This window comes from Camponotus floridanus, unplaced genomic scaffold (genome assembly GCF_003227725.1).
Source record: "Camponotus floridanus strain SB8 unplaced genomic scaffold, Cflo_v7.5 scaffold7, whole genome shotgun sequence".
NCBI classification, from domain to species: domain Eukaryota; kingdom Metazoa; phylum Arthropoda; class Insecta; order Hymenoptera; family Formicidae; genus Camponotus; species Camponotus floridanus.
The window spans coordinates 1,856,777-1,881,755 of NW_020229838.1; the positions used below are offsets into that span (position 1 = coordinate 1,856,777).

The 24,979-nt window shown below is 37.5% G+C and overlaps 1 protein-coding gene across 6 annotated transcripts in view; it reads right to left on the reverse strand.

The window, feature by feature from the left end:
* Window positions 1-24,979, reverse strand: part of LOC105256683 (polypyrimidine tract-binding protein 1) — a 360,732-nt gene that overhangs the window by 114,778 nt on the left and 220,975 nt on the right. The window contains exon 1 of one of the 6 annotated variants that reach the window (XM_011266865.3): window positions 1,668-1,814. The exons of the other annotated variants lie outside the window; for them this stretch is intronic. Within the exon in view, the coding sequence (XP_011265167.1) occupies window positions 1,668-1,739 (72 nt within the window). The 5' untranslated portion in view covers window positions 1,740-1,814. Of the gene's footprint in view, window positions 1-1,667; window positions 1,815-24,979 lie in introns of those variants that run through there. 6 annotated transcript variants of the gene reach the window in all.

Here is a 24,979-nt window from a genome sequence, read left to right on the forward strand (position 1 = left end):
AGCATCTTCGCGAAGGAGCAAAACCGACGAATCTTGGGTGTATCTGTGTACATGTGTATACGTCTGCCGTGATGTAGGAGTGCGACTTTTCCGAAAACCAAACACAAGATGGGAGACGCACGCGGAAAATTTGTCGACTAGTCATACTGTGAAGTAAATTAAGTTTCGAGCGCAACTTGAGGTAAAAAAAAGAAAATTCAAGAGTTATAATTCAGTGCAATGTAATCGTGATTTTATCTCGATAAATCTATCGTTTGATCTATTCGTTTGATATTGTGTTGTATTTATTATTCGTGGAATTTCAGTTTTCAGAGATAAGATTTCGAAACTATTTATACGATCGTGCGCTTTCAAACACAGGTTTATTATAGGACGCTTATAATTTTTGAATCTTCAATTTCAAAGTATAATCTCGGAACAGCTTTCGATCTCGCGTACTTAAACACGGAAATTCTTCGTAGGGAGCCTTTCCTCACGCTTTACTTTTTTATCACGATCGCGTCATTTGGCTTCATGAATTTCAGAAAACGCGTTCTTAAAAAATACGCAGGAAACTCACGGCGAAAGTACAGTGGCAACCGTAGCGATCATGAATATCATCATCCCTGCCTTCCAGCTACACGCGGCGGAAAAATATAGGGTGAGATAAGAAGGGAGGTTACGTAAAAAGTTCACCATTTAAATCCTACGTATTGTAATTTATGTTGTGCGAATTTCCGTCGTGTGGGCAATGTGCGTGAAATCTTGTAAAATTTCGACATTCTTGGCGTAAGAAATATATGGAACATAATATACGAGATTCAAATAACACGACAATAGGGGCAACAACATGGTTAATATTAGAAAGCGTAAATAAGGAATACTTTCTATCAGACTAAATGTAAAGTCGAATTTTTATTCTTGTCATTTTCTATGAAAGACAAGTAATCGATAAAATTGTTACTTTTAAAATATATATGACAATTTCTTTTAATTGAGCGCGATTGTCTTGGGAGAAATAAATAGAACGGCAGTTATATACCTCGTTCATAAAGAATTATGCCAAGTCGGACGATTTTCTCGAAATCTTTAGGGAACAAAAGGGGAAACTCGCCTAATAAAGGCACGAAGACTTAATAAGCCATAATCGTGGAAGAAAATAGACTTACCGACAGTTTTTCAAGAGGTACTTAAGAGTTCTTCGTGCGGGCTAAAAAGCTTAAACGAATGACTACGATGAACGTCAGGAAACAATGGGAGAACGTAGCGGCGTAAAAATAATCCGTTGCGCCGAAAGTGTGACTTCAAATCAAAGAGAAAAGTATGAGGTACATTTCACGAAGGAATTCGCATTCCGCGAGTTTCAAAAGTATCGCGATCGGGAAGAAAAAAGCGTCTGAAAAGCCGAACGAGAAACTAGCTCTAAAAATTTCTTTCCGTTATAAAACTGAGAGAATTATAGACCAAGAATAGTATGACTTTTAAAAGTAGATCTATCGAATCACAACCTGTCAACAAATCTCTAAAGAAAAATTTCCTTGGACAGTACGTGGCAATCCTTCCCTTTCTGCGCATATTTTTATGTGTTACAAATTGACAGCCGAAGGCGAATGATTTTTCCGTAAACTTGAATTTTTATTTTCTTTTTAGAGCTACATCGGCACATTTACAGAACACTTGTACAATACCTTCGTTATCTTGAATTTCCTCTTATACTTTGGTTTGAGCACTTTCATAATTTTCTTAAATAACGCCAACATAGATTATAAATTATCGGTTAAAATCAAGTCACAGAAAATGTTATGTAAACACAGCGCTACAGAGAAACGCGTCCGACACGACATTCGCCTCAATACTGACTCGGTTCGATACGGAAAAGTATTATTTACATAGCTCTTCTATGTGTGTATTATGATCGCTGTAACTCCGATCGTTCGTTAATTCTGTCTTTATTTATGAGATTAAACTCTATTTCTGTTTAGTTGATAATGTAAATAAAACAGCAAGCATTTAATACAGAAACCATATTTCGTGTGGATTTCTTTAAAACTCTCTATATACTATATATTTTATATACTTTAAAGCCTACAAATTGAATTTATTCGAAAAAATAATCGCTATTGTCTTATTTTTTATATAATTATATTTAAACGCAATGATTATACGTACGTAGTATTGCTAAATTTTAAGGCAAAGAATTTATATCTTGGAAACGAAATGATGAATTTTTGTTTTAAAAAGTTCTCATATTAAATATTTATCCGTTTAACGATTGTTTGGAGTTATAATCCTACAAAGTTATGCTATTAATTTATCCTATTAAGTTACATAAAAGTTACAATTTTAGTTTAGTTACGATTACATGTAAAATTGCAATTTTATCGAGAATTAAAATCGTTCGGAGGTGTATATAGTTTCAGTAGTGCAGAGAAAAGTAATCGTATTATACATAAATACCGCGGTATATCGTTTTAAATAATACCAATATATATTAGTTTCGTTGAGCAAACTCTGCGCGATCGTAGCTCCAAATATTGATAAACGAATAAATATTTGAGAGACACTTTTTTTAAACAAAGCGTTTTTCACATCTTCGATAAAACACGATAAAATAAAAAATAAAATGATAAAACTAAGCGATATATAAAATCAAAAATAAAATGATAAAACTAAGCGATGCAGAAGAACATTAAATTCTTAAAAATGTATGTTTCATTCGCATGCGTTGAAACGACTGCGTCTCAAGAAGTCGAAAAATCGAATATTGCGTCAGGTGTGCCAGTTATGGTTATATTATGCCATTTCGAAGTCATGGACGCGATACAATTTAAATTTTTCGCGAGAAAGCCCGCGATCGCCTTTATAATTTCGTTGCAAAGAAGTCCGCGAGAAACGGTCCCGCGAGAAAAAGCTGAATGGGAAATTTAGTCGGCCGAATGCGATTAAGGTCGGACGTAGCGCAGATGAAATTTAAAGCATTGCTCCTCTCGCCGATCCTTTGAGATATCCTTCGCCATTCATGCGCGCGATATCTCGATCCTGCTACAAAAGTACGTCGCTATCGGTACCGATATTTCACTCTTTCATGTTGAAAATACGAATCTTCCCCGACACAAGCTGATTTCAACGGCTTCGAACTCTGCAATAGATAAATCTTATATAAGAAGATCTGCGAGATATTTGACTAAAATAATCATCTTCTCTATGAGGAACTTGCAATTGATTTAATTAAATATACATATACTTCTATTTTTATATCTTTCAGAAATAAAAGACGCGCGTAGGAATCTATTGATAATCTTTTAATATCAATATCAATCGCTTGACCCTCGATAAAATTTCTGCTTCAATCAATTTAATATAATAATATAATATAATATAATAATATAATAATAATATAATAATAATATAATATAATAATATAATATAATATAATATGTTAATTATTTCCTCTTTGAATTTTAATTAAGCTGCACTGTGTACTTAAAAAGAAACATGGATTACGGAAAAATTATATTTTGCGCTATTACTTTTTCTAATATTCAATCTAACTCGGTGTAGGGATTATTGATTAAAAATCATTGGCAAATAAAAGGAAGAAAGTCTGAAAATGAAAGTAGACTAATCTCGGAGAAGAGCATGATTCAAACGATATAACGAGAGGGTAAAACGAAGGAATAATTATACCCATCGATTAACGAAAGGTCTCTAATTGTGAAAAGAGATAGAAACGCTCGACTGATCTCGCGATAACACTCTATTTTCCATCTTAACGTACTTAATCTTCGTTCATATTATCCTTTCATTTCTAAAAACTTCTCGTGTATTTTATACTATCAAGCTTCTTTTAGAACGACAAAAACAATATCTTCAAACAGACAATACTTTCAAGAAAAGAATTGAAGAGGAGGAGTTGAAACAATGAAGCTGCTGAAAAATTGGTTGTGCGTGTCATGGTATACAGTGAAACAGAAACTTGTGTAAAGTAATGTCATCGCTGTCCAACGTCGCCGGCTTGATCGTAAAAGTTGGTTTTATAGTCCCGTCTTCGACGGACCTTATCCAAACACTAGCCTAGAAAGAACAGATGCGAAAAAGAAGCTCGTTTCGAGAAGAGTTGTTCGTTTAATTCTAAATAATACGCGATCTCTCAAATTCTCTTAAATTCCAAACCGCTTTAAAAAATCGAATATAGCATTCCGTCTTACGTCGAAATAAAAATATCTTTGTAATTTACTTAGATTGTAAAAAAAAAATTAAAAGAATCGTAAAAAGGAAAAAAATATATTTGGAAAGAAGAATATTTATCGCAAATTAAAAATTTGCGAAATTAATTTATAAACGAAAATAACAGGTAAATCCTATTAATCGCGCTCTTTTCATCAAGGCAATAATAAAAATGATGTCGATCAAGAAAAGGCCGTTTTTGGAACATTTTCCTCGAAATATATGTGACGGCAATTATATCGGCAGAAATGACAGATGAATTCCGGAAACGGAAAGGACGTCGCCGACGACTGGTTGTCCGGAAAGTGGCGAAGATTGCCATCGCCAGCACGTTTCATGAAGCTGATTTTCGTCTTTTCTTGGCCATTCAACTCTCTTGTCTAGAACCCACTTCGTTTTATAATGTCATCTCCAATTCGATGCTCTTCGAAGAAATTTCTTTCAAAGATTTCTCTATCGACAAGCTGATAGAAATCGGCAAACGTATGAAAATTAGCAAATTAATTAACCTGAATAAAAGAAAATTATTACTTTCTATTATTATTTTAATTATTTGACAAAATATTATTATTCTACATTAAAATTTGTTCGAACAATGAATTAGTTAAACTATAAAGATATTAAATACAATAAAATTTCCAAAACAATATTTAACTTTCTAAAAATAAGTATTTAAAAAAATTGTTTTTAGTGTTAATTTTCAGTTTTATTAAAGTCAGTTTGTCGCATATATTTCAATCTGACAGTTTGAAGCCCAATTCATTTCTAATAGATTATTCTATCTATGTACATTCACTTTTGTACAAACAACCCTTTGGCAGGATACATCGTTTAAAAAATCTTCCGATAGTTAAAATTTACGTTTTAATTTCGAGATCTTCGAGGACCATCTGTCGAAGTCCGTCGAGAGCTCAGCCATCATATGAGAACGTACACGAATTCATTTCCCCTCCCATGCACGAATCCATCCCCTTCGTGGAGTTCGTTGAGAACCGGCAGCTTCAGTCGACCGCCGTGAACGGCGAAATTGGATTGTTATTCTATTTTCGAAAGCAATTTGCAAGTGTTATCAAAAGTTTTCGGGCCACGCCTGCTATTCTCGGTTCGCGACCCGACTCCGGCAAACGCGAGGCAAACCCCCGCTGTTTTCTCCGTCGGTCGGTTTTCCTTTTTTCGCACCGAAAACGCTCGCATCCACGACAATGATGCTACATCTGAATTTCGGATTTTTCAACGCATCTCGCGTAGAGACGAGCGCGACGAGAGAATCCGTCACGGTAAGCTCCTTTCCGAAATTCCGACGACGACGCCATTTCAGCCGCGCGTTTATTGGCCCTTAGACTTGTTAGATGCACGAGCGTTGTTATTTTTGCATAATTTTACGCGAACGAATAAATCTAAGATTAAAAAAAAAATACAGAGTGTTTGCCGTAAAACCTATTTCTTTTTGAAGAATTTTCAAGAATTTTTGTCGAGAAAAAAATAGAAAATTATATTTTATAAATTAAAGACAAAAATATACACGAAAAATTTACAATTTCAATTACATATACACGTAGATTGATTATGATAATTATTTTATCGATATTATAATAAGAGTTCAATCAGTTTAATGGAAAAAACTATAGATAAAAATAATGAATCATGTAATTATCATTTTTTGCCGTTATACATATATGCTCGCGTATAAGAGTTCAAAGTTCATTTATTATATATTATCTCAAGGGACAACAGACATTTCCATTTAATCCCAGGACACGTTTCCCACTTTATCTCGCGACTCGACGTGAACCATTTTATCTTCAGCTGACGATTGCGGAGATCAACAGATGGTCGTGCGAACTTCGATACTTTTCCAACTTCGTCGAGAAAGGGAGGAACGTATCGGGGACGAGAGTATCGTCGCGTGAAACTTTTTCCGACGGAAAAACAGGGAACGGTACGGGAGACCTGTAATTAAAAACAATCCTTTATCCATCGATCCTCGTGATGCAATGTACACATTTGCGCGGGAGCGAATCTATTTTTCGTTCTATACGTTGCATATAGTTACACTGGTTATTTCCTGAAGTTTGCAAAGTAATCTCGGGTAGATCGTCCTGAAAAGAGTTTGAACCGTCGGCGAGGCACGGTAAAATTTTATCGTCTTGAGAAACTCGCCGTCACCTCTCCCAAGTGACGTATTCGAGACATCGCGCTATTATTCAGGCGGACAAAAAATCTGCGAATCAACTGTTTAAATCGTATTTACCTCTGCAATTTCTAACTTATTCAAAAATAATTTTTTCGAGAACAAAATTATTGAGAAAAATCAAAGATAAGCCTTGATGCTGCTTTTTAATCTCTAACACTTTTAATGCAAAATGTACAATGTTCTTTATTTGTTACAGTTAAATCAGATCGATAATAATAAATTTAGTTATTTACAATAACTGAGATTCAGAAGTATCGAATTTTTGTCTGACAACGAGAGAACTGGCATCAGCGAGAAATTTGTCGAGGGTGGCGCTTCGCCGATCGACAAAGTCCTTTTCAAGATCGAGCAAAATCGGATTTTCAGACTTAACGATCAACAAACGTTATAACTGCGACCATAGCAGTCTCCCTACCCGGTAGAAACTGTCTGTCTCGTGTTCCCTTGCTTCGCAGTGGACTACTTCCCACCCTCATTCTTCGTATCCCTCGGGCGATGGATGGATGAGTTAAGTAATTCCATTGGACGAATTCGGGAAGGGTCCGACCAGTTTTCTCGCAGTCGAGTTCCTAACTATGTCAGAGCGTTTCCCCGACTTCCGAGTCGCGGAATTCGATTTTAATCATTCATCGCGTTGAATCTAAAACCCGATTCCCTTTCCCGACTCGCTCGATTTCATCTCGCGGTGAACGATACCCTGGCCACTCGTTCCTTCGCTCGTCGTCGCCGACAATAATAAAGCACGCTCTTTCGCGTCCTCCTTTCGCGTCGCGCGGAGCGGAAAGATAATTTACGCCTCAGTTACGTCCACCGCAGATTGCGACCGCACGGCAAGACAATTAAAGTGCGATTTCAAGAAAAAAAAACTGGACTTTAAATGTAATAAAACACGGCATGAAATGACAGCCGTTGGATCAAATTACGTTGAATTATAGGGGAACGATTCAGCATCCGCTCCTTACTATTTTTTAAATATATGTACAATAAACTCTATTCCTTCTTTTTTCATCTCTGGATGCGTTTAAGAAAATAATGTCCTTAATTGTCTGTTTTTTATTGTTGCACAAATACATTTTGCTCCATTTCGATTTAATAATTTATTCATTTGTAAAGAGTTATAAAAAAGTGAACGATAACCTTAACTAACGAATCAAAGTTGTCAAGTAACGAAGAATGTAAAACAAGGATCAATAGTCTGGTTATTCATTGTCAGTAGCATTTAGTAAGTGCCTCTCTCTCTCTCTCTCTTTGAATTTCGCGAGAATAAATTTCAGTTCGATAATTGGAAGACGCGCGACAAGTTTCGCCGAGAGCAGAAATTTTTCCAACGTAACGATACGTCCGCGAAAATGTTTTAGAAAGTAGAGCGCATTCCGAAAAAAGTACGAGTTAACAATCTGAATAAATTGCACATTGAAAGCGACGAATCTCGGAAAGTGAATTTTGCGGGGATTCTGCGGGACAAAATGTAGGATAATGTCGCAATCGCAAGAGTTCTCCGTTTGCGCAATTTTATTTTCAAATTCATGGACGCGCGAGTACCGGGTGTTCTTCTCATTTCGCTGAATGTTCCTCTCATTTGACTACGAATTCCAATGTCCAGAGAGATGTCTTCGTAAATATTTTAAAGGCCAAAAATCAACGGGATAAATCACCGAGTAAACGACGAGGCGCGCGAGATTTCCCGATGGTATTCCCGAAATATTCCAGCGTGTATCGTTTTCGTCCGTGCATATTATTTTTCGAAAAATGCCATAGGCTCGCGAGGGAACGGGATTCAACGTGAACGTACGAGCATCGAGCGAGGCGTAAATCAAATTCGAGTGTCCCGCGTGCGTTCGCGTGTGTCGCGACGAAACATGCACGCACGCGGGGGATGAAACATGTAAATACGCGAGGCGAGGTGAAATACCGCAAAAGAACGGGGCGACAGCCTGCGCGACGGAAAATCCTCCCGGGTACCGTTTTTTTTCAACGGACCTGCCGAGGGTCCGTTTCTCTCTTCCTCTTTTTCCCATCCACCCTGCCCAGACTCTCCCCAGCCGTCCTTTTCGCCCCCAAATCGAATCAATGCCATCGCGCGAGCTACGAGAAGCTGCAACCCGAAGACAATTGGATTTTAATTCGATTCCCTCCCCCCCCACCCCTTTCATCGTTGTTGCGTTGTGCTTTCTTCCGGTTACATTTCTCTTTTCTCCGTCCAACTACTCCGCTTTCCCGATAATTCGTGACGAGCACACGAATAGTTCCCGAGTTACAGTACTTCCTACGACCTCGAGTTTCTGGCGACAAGATTGGATTACGGATCCTCCTCGCAAAGAACGGGGCTTTATTATTTAATCGATCGCGGAATTAAAACGGGATTCAATTATGATGTCGGACGAAACGGCCGATTCCGTTTGTCCATTTGCGATAATTCTGGTTTTTGCGGGAAAATCCGTTATCATGTGTGACGTCAAGTGGCGAATAAAGCGAATTTAATTATTCGATTTAATAATATTAGTCGAACAATTTTTTCTCCGCGATTAAATGTGACAATTTAGTCTCTTCAGGATGCTGAATTCAATATAAAGCCAAAGAATATATACATGAGCCATTTAAAATATTAATAAAATATGAGAAAAATTATTTACCTCTTTTATGAAATTTTGAGACGAGAATAATATCTTTCGCGAATAATATGTGCACTTTTTTCTTTGATCTCGTACTTTTATCTTTTCGCACGTGTTTTTGCTTCAAACATTCGATTATTCTGCGAAGGAGAAAGCTTTAATCCGCGTTAAATGCGCCGCTGTTTTCAAAGCATATCCACGCGTATGATGGTCATTTGGAACGGCAGTGAAGGCATCGCGATTTTATCCGCGGGGCGCCAGAGAAGCCGAAGCCGCAGCTACCGCCGCGCTTGAACTAATATTTAAGCAGCGGCTTAAATCGGCAAATGTAGTCCCGGCGGTTAAACCGACGTTGTTTCGAGCTCGAGCCGGTCACGGATTAACCCAATACCATCCACTTTCGAAATTAACTGCGACCGTGTACCCCAACATCGTACGCTGCGTCTCGACGCGAAACTGCGAGGTCGTTCGCGACGATGGGAAAAGCGCGAAAATTTCAGTATTCGGTGATAAAATATACCTCGTCACCTTCGGACTTTTCGTCAGAATTTTTGAATAATCGATATCTCGATACACGTGTGCGTATATGTCACGTTATTCAACAGTTTTTAAAATGATAAATTTCGTATCGCGGAAGATGGGATTAAGGAATATCAAAAAGAGATTAAGTTTAGCACGCGTTAGCATATATATGAGATTGTAATATTAAATTTATATAAGAAAATAGCTTATTAATTTTGATATTTAAACAGATTTCTGTCATTGATCTATTCTTTCTTCAATAATAGAAAACATGTTTCAAACGTACAAGGTTATCAAGAAAAAAATCATCAAGCATTTTTTTTAAATAAAATGACATTTTAAAATTTATTTTTTGTGAAAACAATAATTTTAAAAATGCTTAAAAATATAATAAAATGTTTAAAGGAATATTTATTCAATTTCATTTCACGTTATTTTATATTATATAATTGTTTTATTGAATAACGAATTCTTTTATATTATTTTAATAAATTATTTTATTCTACAAATTATTTGTTTTATTCTACATTTATGATTTATAAAAAGCTACGGTAGAGAAAAAGCAGTTTATATAAAAATTTCTATTTTCTATTTTAGAACTACGCATCAGTTTTTTGTTCACCTCTGTTAACGATTTCACAGTTTTTCCATGAGTATTCCATGGGCAAGAGAGAATAACGCGACGCAGACACGCGACAAACATTCTTTATTAATTAATTAGATCGTGCAAAAAAAAGGAAAGGCACACACGTACAGTATAAACTGACGGTTAATTGACCGCCAAATCGTCGGTGCTGCACCTTCGTGCAAAAAGCGAGAACATACATAGACATAAAAAAAAAAAAGAAAAAAGAACTATGCGGTAGAAAATTGAGAAATAACGTTGCCCTCTATCTCCCTGAAAAACTCGACGACACTACGCCAACTAACTTGATTTACGAAATTTCCATATTTATGCGGACGACCCCAGCCGAACACCCACTCGCCATCTATCCATTCGTGTCGTATATACCGGCGATCCCCTGACCTGCCTCGCGTTCCCTTCCCCAGCCTCTCTTCCTACCCTCTCGCGTCCGTTTCCCTCGCCAGAATCGCCCGGGGGGGTTCGATAGGGAGACGGGAGAGAGATATATTCTCCCGTCCATGATTAATTTAAACGTGCGAGCGCGAAAAAGCGCCTCTGATCCTCAATCGCTTTTCGGCGTTGTACGAAATATCGGGAAAACAGGGGATCACCGCTACTCTCGCCGCTCCCCTCCCCCATACCCTCCTCCCGAAATTGCGTCGACACCCAGGAAAAAGATCCCAACGTTGCCGGGATCCGTTTGCATATTCGGGAAATTGATGAAAGCGCTGCATAATTCATGTCGACACGGTGTTTCGCCGGATATGAGGACGCTATCCGAAATCGGCGATAACGACGTAACGGGAGTTGCTGAAACAGTAATCTCATATTGGGACAATGTTATTTTGATGCTCAGATAAGAGTCTGTCGCGTTAATTCGCAATTTTGTTCACAGATATGATTAAATTCCGTGAGTAAATTAACCGGATCCGGATCCTTTTTCATTAATTCTTTTACATATTATAACGGAACGAAGAAACATTTCAAGTGCACCGATAATTTTAACGAAGCCTTTGGCACGTCGCGATTTTATAATTATTCCATTTCAATGCAATTTTTCCCGATATACCGCGAGATCGATAGGTAGAAAGTAGAAAGAAAACACGGATCGTTCTCCCTTCTCGTTACCGATAAATCTTGGCGTCTCTCTCGTCGCGGTGGTTCAGCCGACGAGAAAATCACCGTCTCCGCGTCCTCTTAATCTCTCAATCATGTGGAAGATTATAGGTCGTTCGTGTGAAATGGAGTGCGACATTAGCATGAAGCCGAGCTGAGTAAACAAACTTCATCGTCGTGAGACTTTTCGTGCTTCCTCCTCTCGCTCGGTTTCATTTAATCTCTTTATTATTTTCAGACATTTTCCTTCTCTTTCTTCTCAAATATATTTTCTCCTTCGCGTTACATCTCAAACTGTACTCTAATTTAAGCAAACAGGATTCGAATTCGTTTATCGTACACCGAATAGTACACAATCGCGCGCGATATTACGTACGCCGTATTTTCCCTTCCGTTCTCGCGTTTCTCAAACATAAAATCGCAAACACACTTTCCGGCGCGAGGGTAACCCCATCCGTGTGTCGTCTCCCGTCGAAATATCGCGTCGCGTCTATCCGCGAAAAAATATCCGACGGAGGTGCGCTGGTTTCGATGCAAGACACATCGAGATGCACAATACGTATATACGTGCATTTGTAATGCGCGTGCGCGCGTCCGTCGTCGTGCGGGCTCGTCCAATATTTACCTGACCAGACCATTGAATATTCTCTCCTAGCAATACATTCGCAGCACGACGTAATGCCCATCGTCGTGGCGTCACCCGCAGAGTGTCCCGTGTATATAGGGTGTCGCCGGTTTCTCTCTCAATAAGCGTCATAATTATATGCAAGATAATTCAGGAGCATCTTGAGGTAATTTATTATTTACATTTTTATTATTATTATTTATTATTTATTATATTTTATTATATTTTATATATTTTATTATTATTTATTTATTATTTATTATATATTTTATTATATTTTATTATTATTTATTTATTATTCATTATTTACATGTCTTAAACAGAGAAGGATGCTCCAATCTTTCCTCATTTGAATACAAAAGAGAAAAGTTAAATGAAACATCAAATTTAGCTAACAAGTTCGCTTGGTACGTCAAATAATAAATAGCTCTCTTACATATTTGAAGGAAGGAGGTTCTTTGACGATATCATATATATGCGACACGAAAACCACGTGAGATACCGACCAGAGGACGGTGAGCGGGATCGCTTCTAGGCGATATCGAATTTTCACCTCATCTGAGAACACCCGAATTAATATTGCACGCGATTGCAACCGACCGCGCCCGTGCGGCGGACACGGAAGGTCGCGGGTCATTCGCGCGGAACGAAAGTCGATCTCGTGAGAGATCTGCTTTTAACCGCATCAAACATGTATCGTCTTCCCGCCCTCGTTCCACCTCCGATGACAAAATGTCCGGATGCCGCGAGCGCAGCATCCGGACAACGTTCGTTGCACCCCGAACGCATCTGGCTGGTTCTTACTACGCGAATAGAATTTGAAATTTTCATCATTTTTCCAAATTTATTATACTTGACACGTCGTACCATGTATTATATTAATATTTCTCTCTACAACATTTTCTTATCTACCCATGTAAAAGTCGACGTAAATAATTATAGGGGAATTTCTTCGAATTATCTTTTATGTCCCTTTACTTTTACAAACCCTTACAAACCACTATGATATATTGTAAAAATGACGAAGAATAGAGAAAGCCGAGTTATGCGAGGGATCCAGATAGCGAAGTCACTCGCGAGGAGCGTACGACGCTTAATTAGAACGCGACAGTAATATCGCGACGGAAATAACATAGTAAGAAATCGTCGAACGGAACCGCATGATCTTTATTCGCACCGCAGTTAACCCAGTTTCCGAAATCAATATGGTCTCGTTACTCCTCTAGGTTAGTATAATATATCTTTCATTGTGATTTCAAGTATCCCTTAAATGTGTTTTATGCTCGCCATATTATTATTTTACAACCCTTACAATTCACAGCACCTTTGTTGAAAACAATCGCTTTTTGATTGATGGATGTGAAAAGAAGAAAAAAAACGTAAAACTCCCGCATATGTGATATTTTTTTGACAACTGTGTTTGAGATATTATTTTTAAAACGGAGTCATGTCGATTACTCATATAAAACAAGTTACTATAAATAAAAGTGCCTGGTAATAATGTGACGCGTCAAGATTCGCGTAATCGAATAAGTGTCTCGAAGGCAAATAAAGCATCGAAATATATCCAAATGTATTGGCAAGTTTAACAAACTGTGCAGCGAGAATGCATTATTTTTCAAAACAAACTAGCGAGATATTCTATCGGAGAAAATACCTAAGGGAGAAAGATCTCACGTGCGGAGCAGAGTTAACGCAATTTCTTCAGGCGAGCGCGGCGGATTAAAAAGAGTATGCGCGATCTTCCCCTCTGGGAAGGAGCTGAATTCGCCCACGCTAACCGATGCCGCGAGTTTAATCCGGAATTTTGCTCGACCTGGATTTAATCAAGATGCCTGCCGTGTATCGATCCGATCGTAGGACCAAGTCGAGAAGTCCTGTCTCGTTCGTGCCTGATTCGAGTTAACTCGAAGTCGAGGACAGCATTGACCTTTGGACAAGTCGGCTCGCAAGAGATGAGGGAAATTTTTCAGATGACGAAAGCCGTTAAAAATTGAGGAAACTTGTGACATTTTTAAATATTAAATATACTAGGTAAATATGCCCATCTGCGGATACCTCTGGGATTTTACATGAACCAATATACGATATGTGTAATATACGTTGCAACGCGTATTGTTTTTATCAGTTTTGCATGTCATTATATTATATATAAATATAATTAATATCTTTCGATAGAGTAACGATACAATCCACTTGGCGTGATAATTAGCGGCTTCGTTCGTTCTATCGGAATTATTAACGTGAAAACTATGGAGCGGCAATTTGCGGCGCATAAAAGTGGCGCTCGAAAATGTATTTCGATCAAAGAACGTGGGCGTACGAGAACATTACGGACCGATGAGCCGGCTGATAATTTTCACAATAATTGATTAATTAATTCGATTCACTGGAGTTGGAATATGCTTGAATAAAGCCGCTAATAGATGTATCAATTAATAAAGCCATCTGGGCGTCGATAACTCCCTACGAAGTTGTACTAGGATTCGTTTGGACTTGGCTTTGCTCGACATCGTTTCTACGATAACGAGAGAACGAGATATCCTCGATAACAAGATCCAAGAAAGGTCCAGAGCGGTGGGCAATGAAAAGAGGATCTTAGCTTATATTCCCGGTCCCTCGGTATCTTTCATCCCAACATCATGCGTTATGAAAGCAGTTATTTCGATGGCGGTAGCGATAAGCGACTCGTTTCCAGCGTTTAATCGAGAAGTACTATCGATTCCCCGGCTGATCATTAAATATTGACGACGCAATTTGGCACCGGCAGAATGACGTTGTTCGAGAACATGGTGAATTTCTACATCGAATCAAAGCCGATTAAAAACCTACATAATCAATTATTATAGGTGCACGTATGCATGCGCGTTAATTTTTCCATTTTGAAAAATTGCTCGCATCGTTGTATAAAAATTTTGCAGTTTAATCGCCATAAAATTTGTCACCAAGATTTATGTCGCATATTTTTAAATTATTAAAATACAGTAAAGCGCTTAAGATATAGTAGGTCGTTAAAAGAAGAAGGATCTGTTAAAAAATAATGCATTTTCGCACACCGATTTCTTCCTTATATTTCTCATCTTCTCTCTGAGCCTTTTTCATCTCTCTCTCCGACGGTTGCACATATACGCAACAATGGGATTTATTTGCCGAGTTTTTCGAGAGCGTGGCACCTGTGCGCGTCGACTCGTGAAACTTGCACGACGTTGTTTTTCACTCCGAAACATTCTGAGCTTTTTTTTTTACGACCTTCCTATCCGCGTCCGTGTATCTTTTCGTCGGTCACGCTAATTCCATCGTTAATTGAATCGTTTCTTGCACGTCCAATTTATCGTTGATACGATTCGGTAAGAGGGGAAAAAAACGCTCAAGTTTTTGATACATATATATAAACGATAATTCGAATACAGCTGGAACAGATTCTATAAAAAAGATGAGATTGAATCTGCTCCGTTTCGCCAACAACGCGATGTGATCTCTCGTGACATTACAATTCTCCGAGTTAATATCGGGAAGAGCGCGCGGTCTTTATCATTCATATGATAAAAGCGAAGCACGTTTTAGAGTTTCGCCGCGACAACTTGAAAAAGCAGTTTCCGCTTCATTGAAACAACGTCAGGTTTGATATGCAATATCCAGTATCGCGGAAACGACATCCGACACGACATTTCGTTTTACTGAACATTCTACCCGGTACACAGAAATGCTCTCATGAGATTCTCCAATCCTATCGGATGTTATATTTTGCAATCATATCAAATTGTAGTCGAGTACAAACGATTCATTAAAGCATTCATTACACAAGAAAACGATTGTAAATTATAATAATTTATTATCATATCACAACATGCGCTCGCATTCGTCGTATTTATTGTAAAATTTTAATAATTATTATTCTAGCCATTTATACCCAAAAATAAATTTGCATCTCACAAATTTCCTTTGTTAGTTATCCGAACAATATTTAAAACATCATAATATTCACGTGTTTCATGTTTGACAATTTTATTATGAAAAATTAAATTCAGATGTGATGTATACGTAAATGCAAATTTATTATCAATTGCTGACTTCTGGTTATTGTTATATGTTATATGTGTAATCATTCGTGTTGATGAATATAGAAGAACTTAATATATTTGAAAGTTATTCGTGCAATATATCTTTTTTTTGATTAATTTTGCATCATATCAACTTTCTGTTAATTTATAGGAGCATAAATTTTGGATTGCAACAAATTTAATTAGATGTATAATCATATGACATTAAAATAAATAAAGATAAAAAATTAACAATAATATTTAACTCTCTTATTATATTATATTCAATCGAATTTTATTCTTGCCAGGAAGCACTAGATCATCAAAGATGTCCAATCTCAAGAATGCAAGATACAATAGATACTCTCTCCTCGGTAACTTTACAACATCCTAGACACGCACGCGTGCGACCTTTTATGTCCCTCAATTTTTACGGCGAGATAATTTTCTCTCTCGACACGTTTTTCTTACTTTTCCGACAAGAGCCGTGTGGTTGCAAGTAGTGCAGATAAATTTCGGGCAGCAAGATGGATGAAAGACAGGCGGAAAGAAACCAGCGGCCGGCAATTTAAGGCGGTAGTCAGACGGACAATTTAAATTTCTCGCCGGCCACGCTTCCGCGCCTCTCCGGGGTGCAATTATTCTCGAGGTCAAGAGGGTTGGTAGAAAATCTTCGAAAGTGGCGAGAAGGAGATATACGGAACTACGCGTAATCGTGACTAGTAAATACTCGCTGCATTAAATGAGATCTTTGCGCGATACATGTCATCAAGTGAATTTTTCGCGACTTGTATAGTCATTTATTTCATCTCGATAATGCACGAAATAAAAAGAACAAAAATATTAGAAAAAATATATAATTGTGGCAAAGTTTATTCAACATAAATTATTTTTCGGGAAACAAATTCTCGAAATTCGGAAATTATAATTATATTAATAAATAAATTATATTAATTATCAATCGGCAATTTTACTAGTCACAAAGTAACTAAAACATTCAGGTATTAATCGAAGGACCATAATATTAATGTTAACCTCAGCGTTTGACCGCGGTTGTTTTGATCAGCATTTAACGCGTTTTGGCCAGTTTGGTGAAACGTTCGTCGCTGATACAATGACACGTCAGTGCTATTGACGAAATAGTTTGTCAGTGGCGAGGTAACACGTCGCTGCTGCTGCCTATCAATATCCCGTTCCAACCATGAGACGTGTTTCTGTTTACCGCATTAAATCCTGTCGACATCATATTGCAGCTCAAAGAAAAATTTTTGGAAAATCTCACAAATTGTGACTTTTTATTTTTGTAATATTTTAAGTATGATGTTGTAAAAATATATTTTTTCCTTTCCATTTTCCCATAAAATGTTTTAATTTCAAAGACTTACAATTACGTGGCATAAAATTATTCTTTCATATTCGAGATTTTTTTTCATTACAATTTTTTTCATTACAATCTGCGATTAGAATATTTTTTGTCCTTACTGCAAAATAATACCGCATAATAGGAAATTAAAATATCCATTGTTGCATGCATCGGGAGAGAAAAAAATGGCATCGAGAAACAAAATTTCCCTCTTTCTGCGAAAAAAAAAAAGAAGAAAGAAAATGGGAATCGCGCGGGACAGAGAGAAAGAGAAGCAAGTTTCCCCTACCTCGGTAATTTAAGTCGACCTTATCAAAGTTTATCACGGCGATTCTGATAGGTTTGCCCCATAATCTACTGATTCGTTTCAAGCTGGGGAAACCCATTAAGGTAGCAGTTGCAAGACGGCGAGCGTGAGAACAAAACGAGAGGGCGAGAGCGAGAGAGGATTCCTCTCGCCCTTGGTCGTTCTCTCTCTCTCTCTCTCTCTCTCGCTCTTTCTTACCAGAGTGATTAATGTGAATGGATGAAGAAATGAAAAAAAAGAAAAGAAAAACAGTAAGCGAGGCGGAGAACGATGGAAAAAAGAAACAACAAATCTGGGGCGCAAAGTGCACCTTTAGATGTTGCTTTCTCTCTTTTTCTCTCTCTTTAGACAGGGCATCATACAGACTGACGAAAATCCGCATTTCGTTAAAATTGTCGAGATCGTTAGGCGCTCGCTTAATTGCAAACCGAGTTAAATACGACGGTCCTTTTGCGAATCGCGAAGAAACTATGGCAAGATTTCACGCATTCCATTGAGATAACGAAATGTCGAGAGTTGATTTATATTACAAATTTTATAATATATATCTCTCTTTATCTCGACACAATAAAGACTGAAAAATTCAAGTATTTGTCAATCATTGGGACAATATCGCGTAATGAGAACTGTCATATCGATTTAAATATCTTCAAAACAACGAAGGCACTTTAAACGCTTCCATACGCGAGAAAAATGAGCAAAACCACCGATACAATATCCAACTCATCGAGGCCGGAAATAGCCGATTACCGTTTATGATAATAACGGCCTGCCGGCCGTTTTGTCCGATTTCGCGAGTGAGCAGCCCGTTACATAATTAACGACGAATTTTCATGCCATGAATATGAAGCACGGCTAATGAGAGCATTAATATTTTCCCCTTCCCCTCCGTCGCTCTTCCCTTCCGCATTGCGGTCTACATCGGAATCAAGCGAACCGTTGCGTAAATCACGGTTTTGCGCATGCTAATAACGGAAGGGTAGATCTTTGTCTAGGATGAAAAACTTGCGAGATAATCGATGGATTCTCGCGCGCGCTTGCGTTTATCTCGCGGATCATCGTCATTCCCGGACGAGTTTCCTTAACGCGATAAATTCCGCGTCGGCGATCGAAACTTTATTCCGCGAACAGAGCGTAATTACGCGGCAGCAACAATGGCGGACAATTTATCGCGCCGCTAAATTTTATTATACCTATCCGAATGTATGGATGAACACCAATTAATCGCGGGGATTTAATTAATCCAACGTAACGCGGCGCGGAAATAACCGGAATTATATTGCGCGCAGAAACGTTTCCCTCGCGTTAATCTTCCGATTATTATTATTCTTTAATGATAATAGTTATAATAATAATATTTCCTCTTATATTTTTCTCCAGCAATACTCTACTCCGACGAAATTTCTCGAATGCATTATCCGTAAAATATAATCCATTAATCGAACATGTATAATTTACTCATTGCATTCTTTAAATAGGAAAGAATTATTATGATATAATAATTCATATAAATTTGTTATATTAATTTTATTTGATTGATAATCCGTGTCACTTGAAAAATTGAAGATTGTTCATAAACAATACGATGAATGAAAATCAGGAATATTTAAACATTATAGCATAGATTGTAAAAATGAACGTTTACCCGTAAGTGAAATGTTTATTCATATATAATAATTAGGGATTTTTAAATATGCCATCGTGATGACATTGAGATCGCGCAATCTTGATAAATTTGTGCCTTCACTCTTTATATAAAGATCTATTAAATTATGGCATATGGTTCCCCGCGCAGACTGGCGAAGCATTTAAACGGGAGGGTAAATTTTTTTTTAATTAAGGGGGGCAAACGATACATTTACATTTTCAGTGAAGCCTAAAATGAAGTTGCCAGCTATAAAAAAAAAATTATCTCTCGCGAACCCGGTTTAAACATTATTTTAGAAGCGATGCTCCCCGAAGCTTGGCGTAAGATTCCCACACGCAGATAGCGTATCACAAATTATACAAATATAATAATAATAATAGCGTTTTTATCGCGTGAGATAAAAGTCGCATTATTTTCGCAATGACGTCCATTATGTATACGGCAACAAGTGTGCCATATAAAGGCTCGGGACACTACTGTTGGAAAGAGATTTACGAGCGATTTGTAAAATACTGCATAGGAGCGCAGGACTTATATATGTCACACGGAGATTGAAGAGAAACGAGAATGACTAACTGGCAGCTGTAATGGGATCGGGAAGACGAATGAACCCGAACCGACGTATCCTTCAAATCAGATCGCGGATAAATAGGAGTGGCAATCCGTTGAGGAAAAATCGATCGCTACACATTGCACATAAATCGGTCGAAACTGATGATAATGCGACGCTGATAAAACAGAGACGAGATTTAATTAAAAAATACACACGAGAGAAATATTGTCGAAATATTTAACTCGAAGAATCCAAGTATTTAAATCGAAGAAATGAATATTACTAGATATGATGAAACTTCTTGTTAAATATATTTAAGATAAAATATCAGGTATATGTGTGTATGTGTGTCTATTAAACTGGCATCTCAATGCAATCAAATTAAACACATATCGAGTGAAAAATAAATCTGAAAGTTTGTTACGTCATCCTTTCAACGATCTAAATTCGCGCGCCGTGAAAGTTCAGATCACAATATCATTCACAATTATTCCTCGATGAAGAATCGTGAATATACGAATTAAATCGCAAGGATATAACGAGTAAAACTAGTGTGCAACGACGTCGCAACAACAATCTTGTGTGCATTCGCCATTTTACAGTCGGTTCTGACGCAATTAACAGCTAGCGGAGCAATGTGCCCGCTTCCATTGACGTTTAAAAGCGGCTGTTTTAACGTTTCACAAACGATGCTACCGAGGTAAAAGCACAAGCAACCAGTTGACCTTTTTCGAAACGCGTAAAACACGACAGTAGCAGCTTTCTTTTCTTCGTTTTCCTTTAACTCCTTTCATCATTTTCGCTCCCTCTTGTAGTCTTTACCGTGAACAATATTATGCCGATCTATCTTATTATATTATAATTATGCAGTTCACGAATAATAATTTATATATCAACAGAATACTTTTCGAGCTTTTATTTTTTGTCAGTTTGATAAAAATTCTAACTAACAAATTCTAACAAGTTATATCTATCTTCTTTTAATAATATATATGTAATTTTATAATATATATTTTTTTATAAAAATGTTTACATGTACTTGTCTCTCTCTCTCCCTCTCTCTCATTATCATTGTCTTCTTATCAGGTAGAGTTATAATGCTGAGGTAGCTCTGTTTGCACATGACTATAGTTAACCAGAAACTGAATGTATGCGGTTATCTTTTTGGGACACACTTCGCGCCTGGCGAGAGTGAATGCCAGAGGAATCGAGGTAGAACGGGAGGAAACCAGATTGGGATGCTTGTCTGTGCCAAGTATCCTTCACGACGACCGACTGAATCAAAACGATTGAAATTCTCAAGTATGTTATTCTCAATAAAGAATTTTTTGTTTTTTCTCTTTAATCGATTTCTTCATAACTTATTGAATAATTAAGCTTAAAAATTAAAAACGATGGACCGGAAGCTTTGGAGGAATTTTTACTAAGATTTACTAATTTTTACTAAGATTCGTGGAATTTTTTCACAAAAATTTCGTTTACATATAAACTTTTTATTTTTTTTCAAACCAGCTTCCAAATATGAATGTTATATCTCATCGCACTTTCGTCAAGTAAAAAATCCCTCTTGGCTTGGAAGGATAGGAAGTTGATTTTACGGCTATAAAGATCGCTATGCTTGCTTTCGAACTCGGAACCAAAGTATTTGAAGAGCGGACAATGCAACATAGTGTAAAAAGGATGCAAAGTAACTTTTATCTTCGTCGGATGATAAATACCTTTCGCACCACCGAAAGGGAAGACTTGCGATGTACAGTAAAGCAAAAGTCTTAAGGGGCATCCGGTGATCTCCCTTTTGTCAGTTCGAACCCCTAAATAGAGAACTCGACCCCGAAGCTGATCCATGATCCTCTCGAATCTGCCGCGCGGATAGCGATGATCCTTGTAAGTTTAGTAGGTAATTGAAGAGATGATCGAAAAATAAACGATTTCTCGCCAGAAAGTGATTTTGACGAGAAAAACTTGCCCCCTCGAAAATAAATCTATTTTTGATAGCGATATGTAACGTATCCATCTGTTGCTAAAAATAATAAGTATACATTAATAATCGTGTATTGTACTTTTTTCCCCAATCTTTTCAATCAAATATTTATTTCATTCATTTCTATTTCGTACCTTACACGCGCGCGTCTTCCTATCCTATCCTCCATATTCCATAATATCCTACCAGAAGCAAGTTTAAACTTAAATAATTGATGCTGTTTTCCGCTTCTCCACGAATGTGTGTGTATATATATATATATATATATATATATATATATATATATATATAAGGATTCCAAATACCGCAGTGTGATAAAAGATTTATCGCTATAAACGGAGAGCGCACACGGAACTAAAGCTTTAACGAAAGCTACTTTACCAATCGGCCGCAAAAATGAATATTGTACGAGACACTTGGAAGTTTCTATTAACAAGCTATGGCCGGACGGATGCGCTTGTGCCAAGAGAGACACTTTAAAGACTTTCGCATTTAATGAGGAAACGACTTTTCCAAGATGGGAGATCTATTTATCTCTAAAGATCTATTCATGTATACACATCTCGTTAATTGAATACATCTGATTTTCCGAACGCGACTCGTTCCTCGATTAATATCGCAAACACGTTACTTGCCAAATATTGCGGGAAGATCAAGAGCAACTTACATATCTAAGTAGACGATAACTAAGTGGGCGAGTTCTAACATGAGATACAGCGTAATATCGGAAAATTACGAAGCACGAACGCAGGATATGAATATAACGAGTGAACCTTAAGATGGTTAATAAACTTGAGAGCATCAGCTTTCTCCTTCTGCCCGTTTTCGTCCATTTTCCCCTCCCTCTTTCTTTCGATTCCCTCGACGAAGACAGCGACATACGTCTCCTCAGGGACGAGCTCTGTAAGTCTTATTTCATTGGACTTGGCCGGGAGTTCCCGAGTTTCCGATGACTCGCGAAACTCCTCCAGACGCCTATAAACGGATATATTTATTGCTCGGCTCTTCTGAAACTCGTTCCTTTGGCTGGTCAGTCGATTTATTAAATGAGGCCGGAAGTGGATTACCTGCGTCGTGACATCATTTAGTCGTACTTTTGATCTTCTTTGAAGCGAAAGCTCAAAGAATCATCTACTTTTTGCCCATCTCTTCCTACGGGGAGATTAACTCGTGCTTTTTCAGTGCAACAAATGTTGCCAAATAGTTTGCGAAAATAAATTTGGAACATGTTCGCTAAAATGTCTGTGATTACAATTCGTGCTTCTCAATTTGTTACAGAAATGAAAAATATTCTGAATTATTTTTGAATTATGTTTTAATCAATCTTGTTCATGCTTTGAAATATGAAATACATAAAAAGAGTAGAAAACATTAGCGATAATGTATTAATGTTGTAAATAAAACTGATAAAACTGGTGATAATTTGAAAAAGAGATAAACGAGAATGTATTAATTAAATCAAATATAATGTATCAAAAAATGTTGCTAAATTAAAATTAAAAATACAAATATATGATTGAAAAAAATATGAAATCGTATTATTCAATAAATATACTATTTTGGGATTTTTTTTTCATTTTCTCACGTTTCTTTGTAATGACATAAATTCTATTACAAGAAACCGAGATGACACGTCGTCTTTACTCAGTGTAGATAAACTTTGGAGAAAGAGAGAGAGAGAGAACAGAAAACAGAATGAGATTCGATGCGGCGTGGCTCGAAAAAGAGCAGGGCGGTGTGTTTAAAAAAGCAGATCGGAAAATCGACATTGCGGGGTCAGAACGAGGGCATACCGGGTGGCGGGGCTTATCCTTTTCCAGGCGATTTACGTGCGAAGTTCGCGTGGAAGGAAGCGAATCGTTTATCACGCGGAGAGCTAATAGATAACACGGCGGTTACGTGTTCGAGTCTCGATCGGCGCCCAGCCGCCCAACCCTTATCCCGCTCTGCCGCTCCCCTCTCACCCTCTCTTTCGCTTCTCCGCTACCCTCCGTGCGCTTCGCCGTGGCCTCTCCAACTTTGGAGAAATTCACTTTATCTGTCTCGATCGGCGCGCGATACCACGCAGTCTCTCGATCCCGCAATCCTGGATTTACCCTCCGAATTTCGAGATTCGACATATCGGATATGCGTAACCTCCCCTCCATCGTCTGAGCCTTTTGCAAGTATGCCGAGTATCAAGCATCCTCTCAGATCAAGAACAAAGATCCGAGTCTTACTAGTAAATCAAAGAGTAAGTCGAAAATTTTATCATCATCCGTATAAGTGTGAGAAAAAATGATAAATAGAATTAAATTTAAAAAAAAAAACAGTACACTTAAGGAACAATTACCACAGCAATCCCTAAAGAAGTATAATGATCGTGTGTAAAAGTAATTTAAGTTGAAACGAGAGAAAAATCAAGGGTTTTTCAATTTAATTCTCTCTCATAAAAAAAACATACGGAATTTACCACAAACGGTTGAAACTCACAAAATACAACGGATGGAAATAGATTTGAAAATAGCTAGACCTGATTTGCAGAATAAAAAAATATGATAGTCTTTTTAGCAAGCAATCATAACCACTATTTTTCCAATATATCACAATTAATATTTAGCTTTTTTTTATTCGTCGAATGAAATTATCAAAGTTTCATGAAACTGTCTCGCGCACAAAAGAGAATAAAAACGAGCTTTCGATAAAATTAATTTCGCTAATATCGATCCGCGCTTTATAAAAATAACGTAATATTTGTGACAGTTTAGCCATAATAATAATTGCAGATTGAAACGTACTAATATTGTCATTAATGCAATGCGGGTAATAATTAATAACGTTGTTAATTTACGTTACAAAGGGGAAAATAGTGAAGCCGTATTACGCAAATACGGCTACGTCAAATTATCTGTAGAAGCGATGGACGTTAACGATAAATCACGACTTGTTGGCTCGCATTACAATGGAGAAAACATTAATTTAGCGCTAACGTTTACGCGCGCGTGTGTCGAGCTCCGTATAAAAGTACCAAACGATAACCATAAATCACACCGATTGTTAATTTGCGTTACAAAGGAAGAGAGCCGGATCAGCCGTCGGGCGTGGAAAGCAACGGGGGAAGCTTTGATTCCTTGATAGTGAAAAATGCGAATCAACGAAGCACTCTGAGCGAATGCAACGAGCGTAATAGGGCGTACTCGTGGCTTCG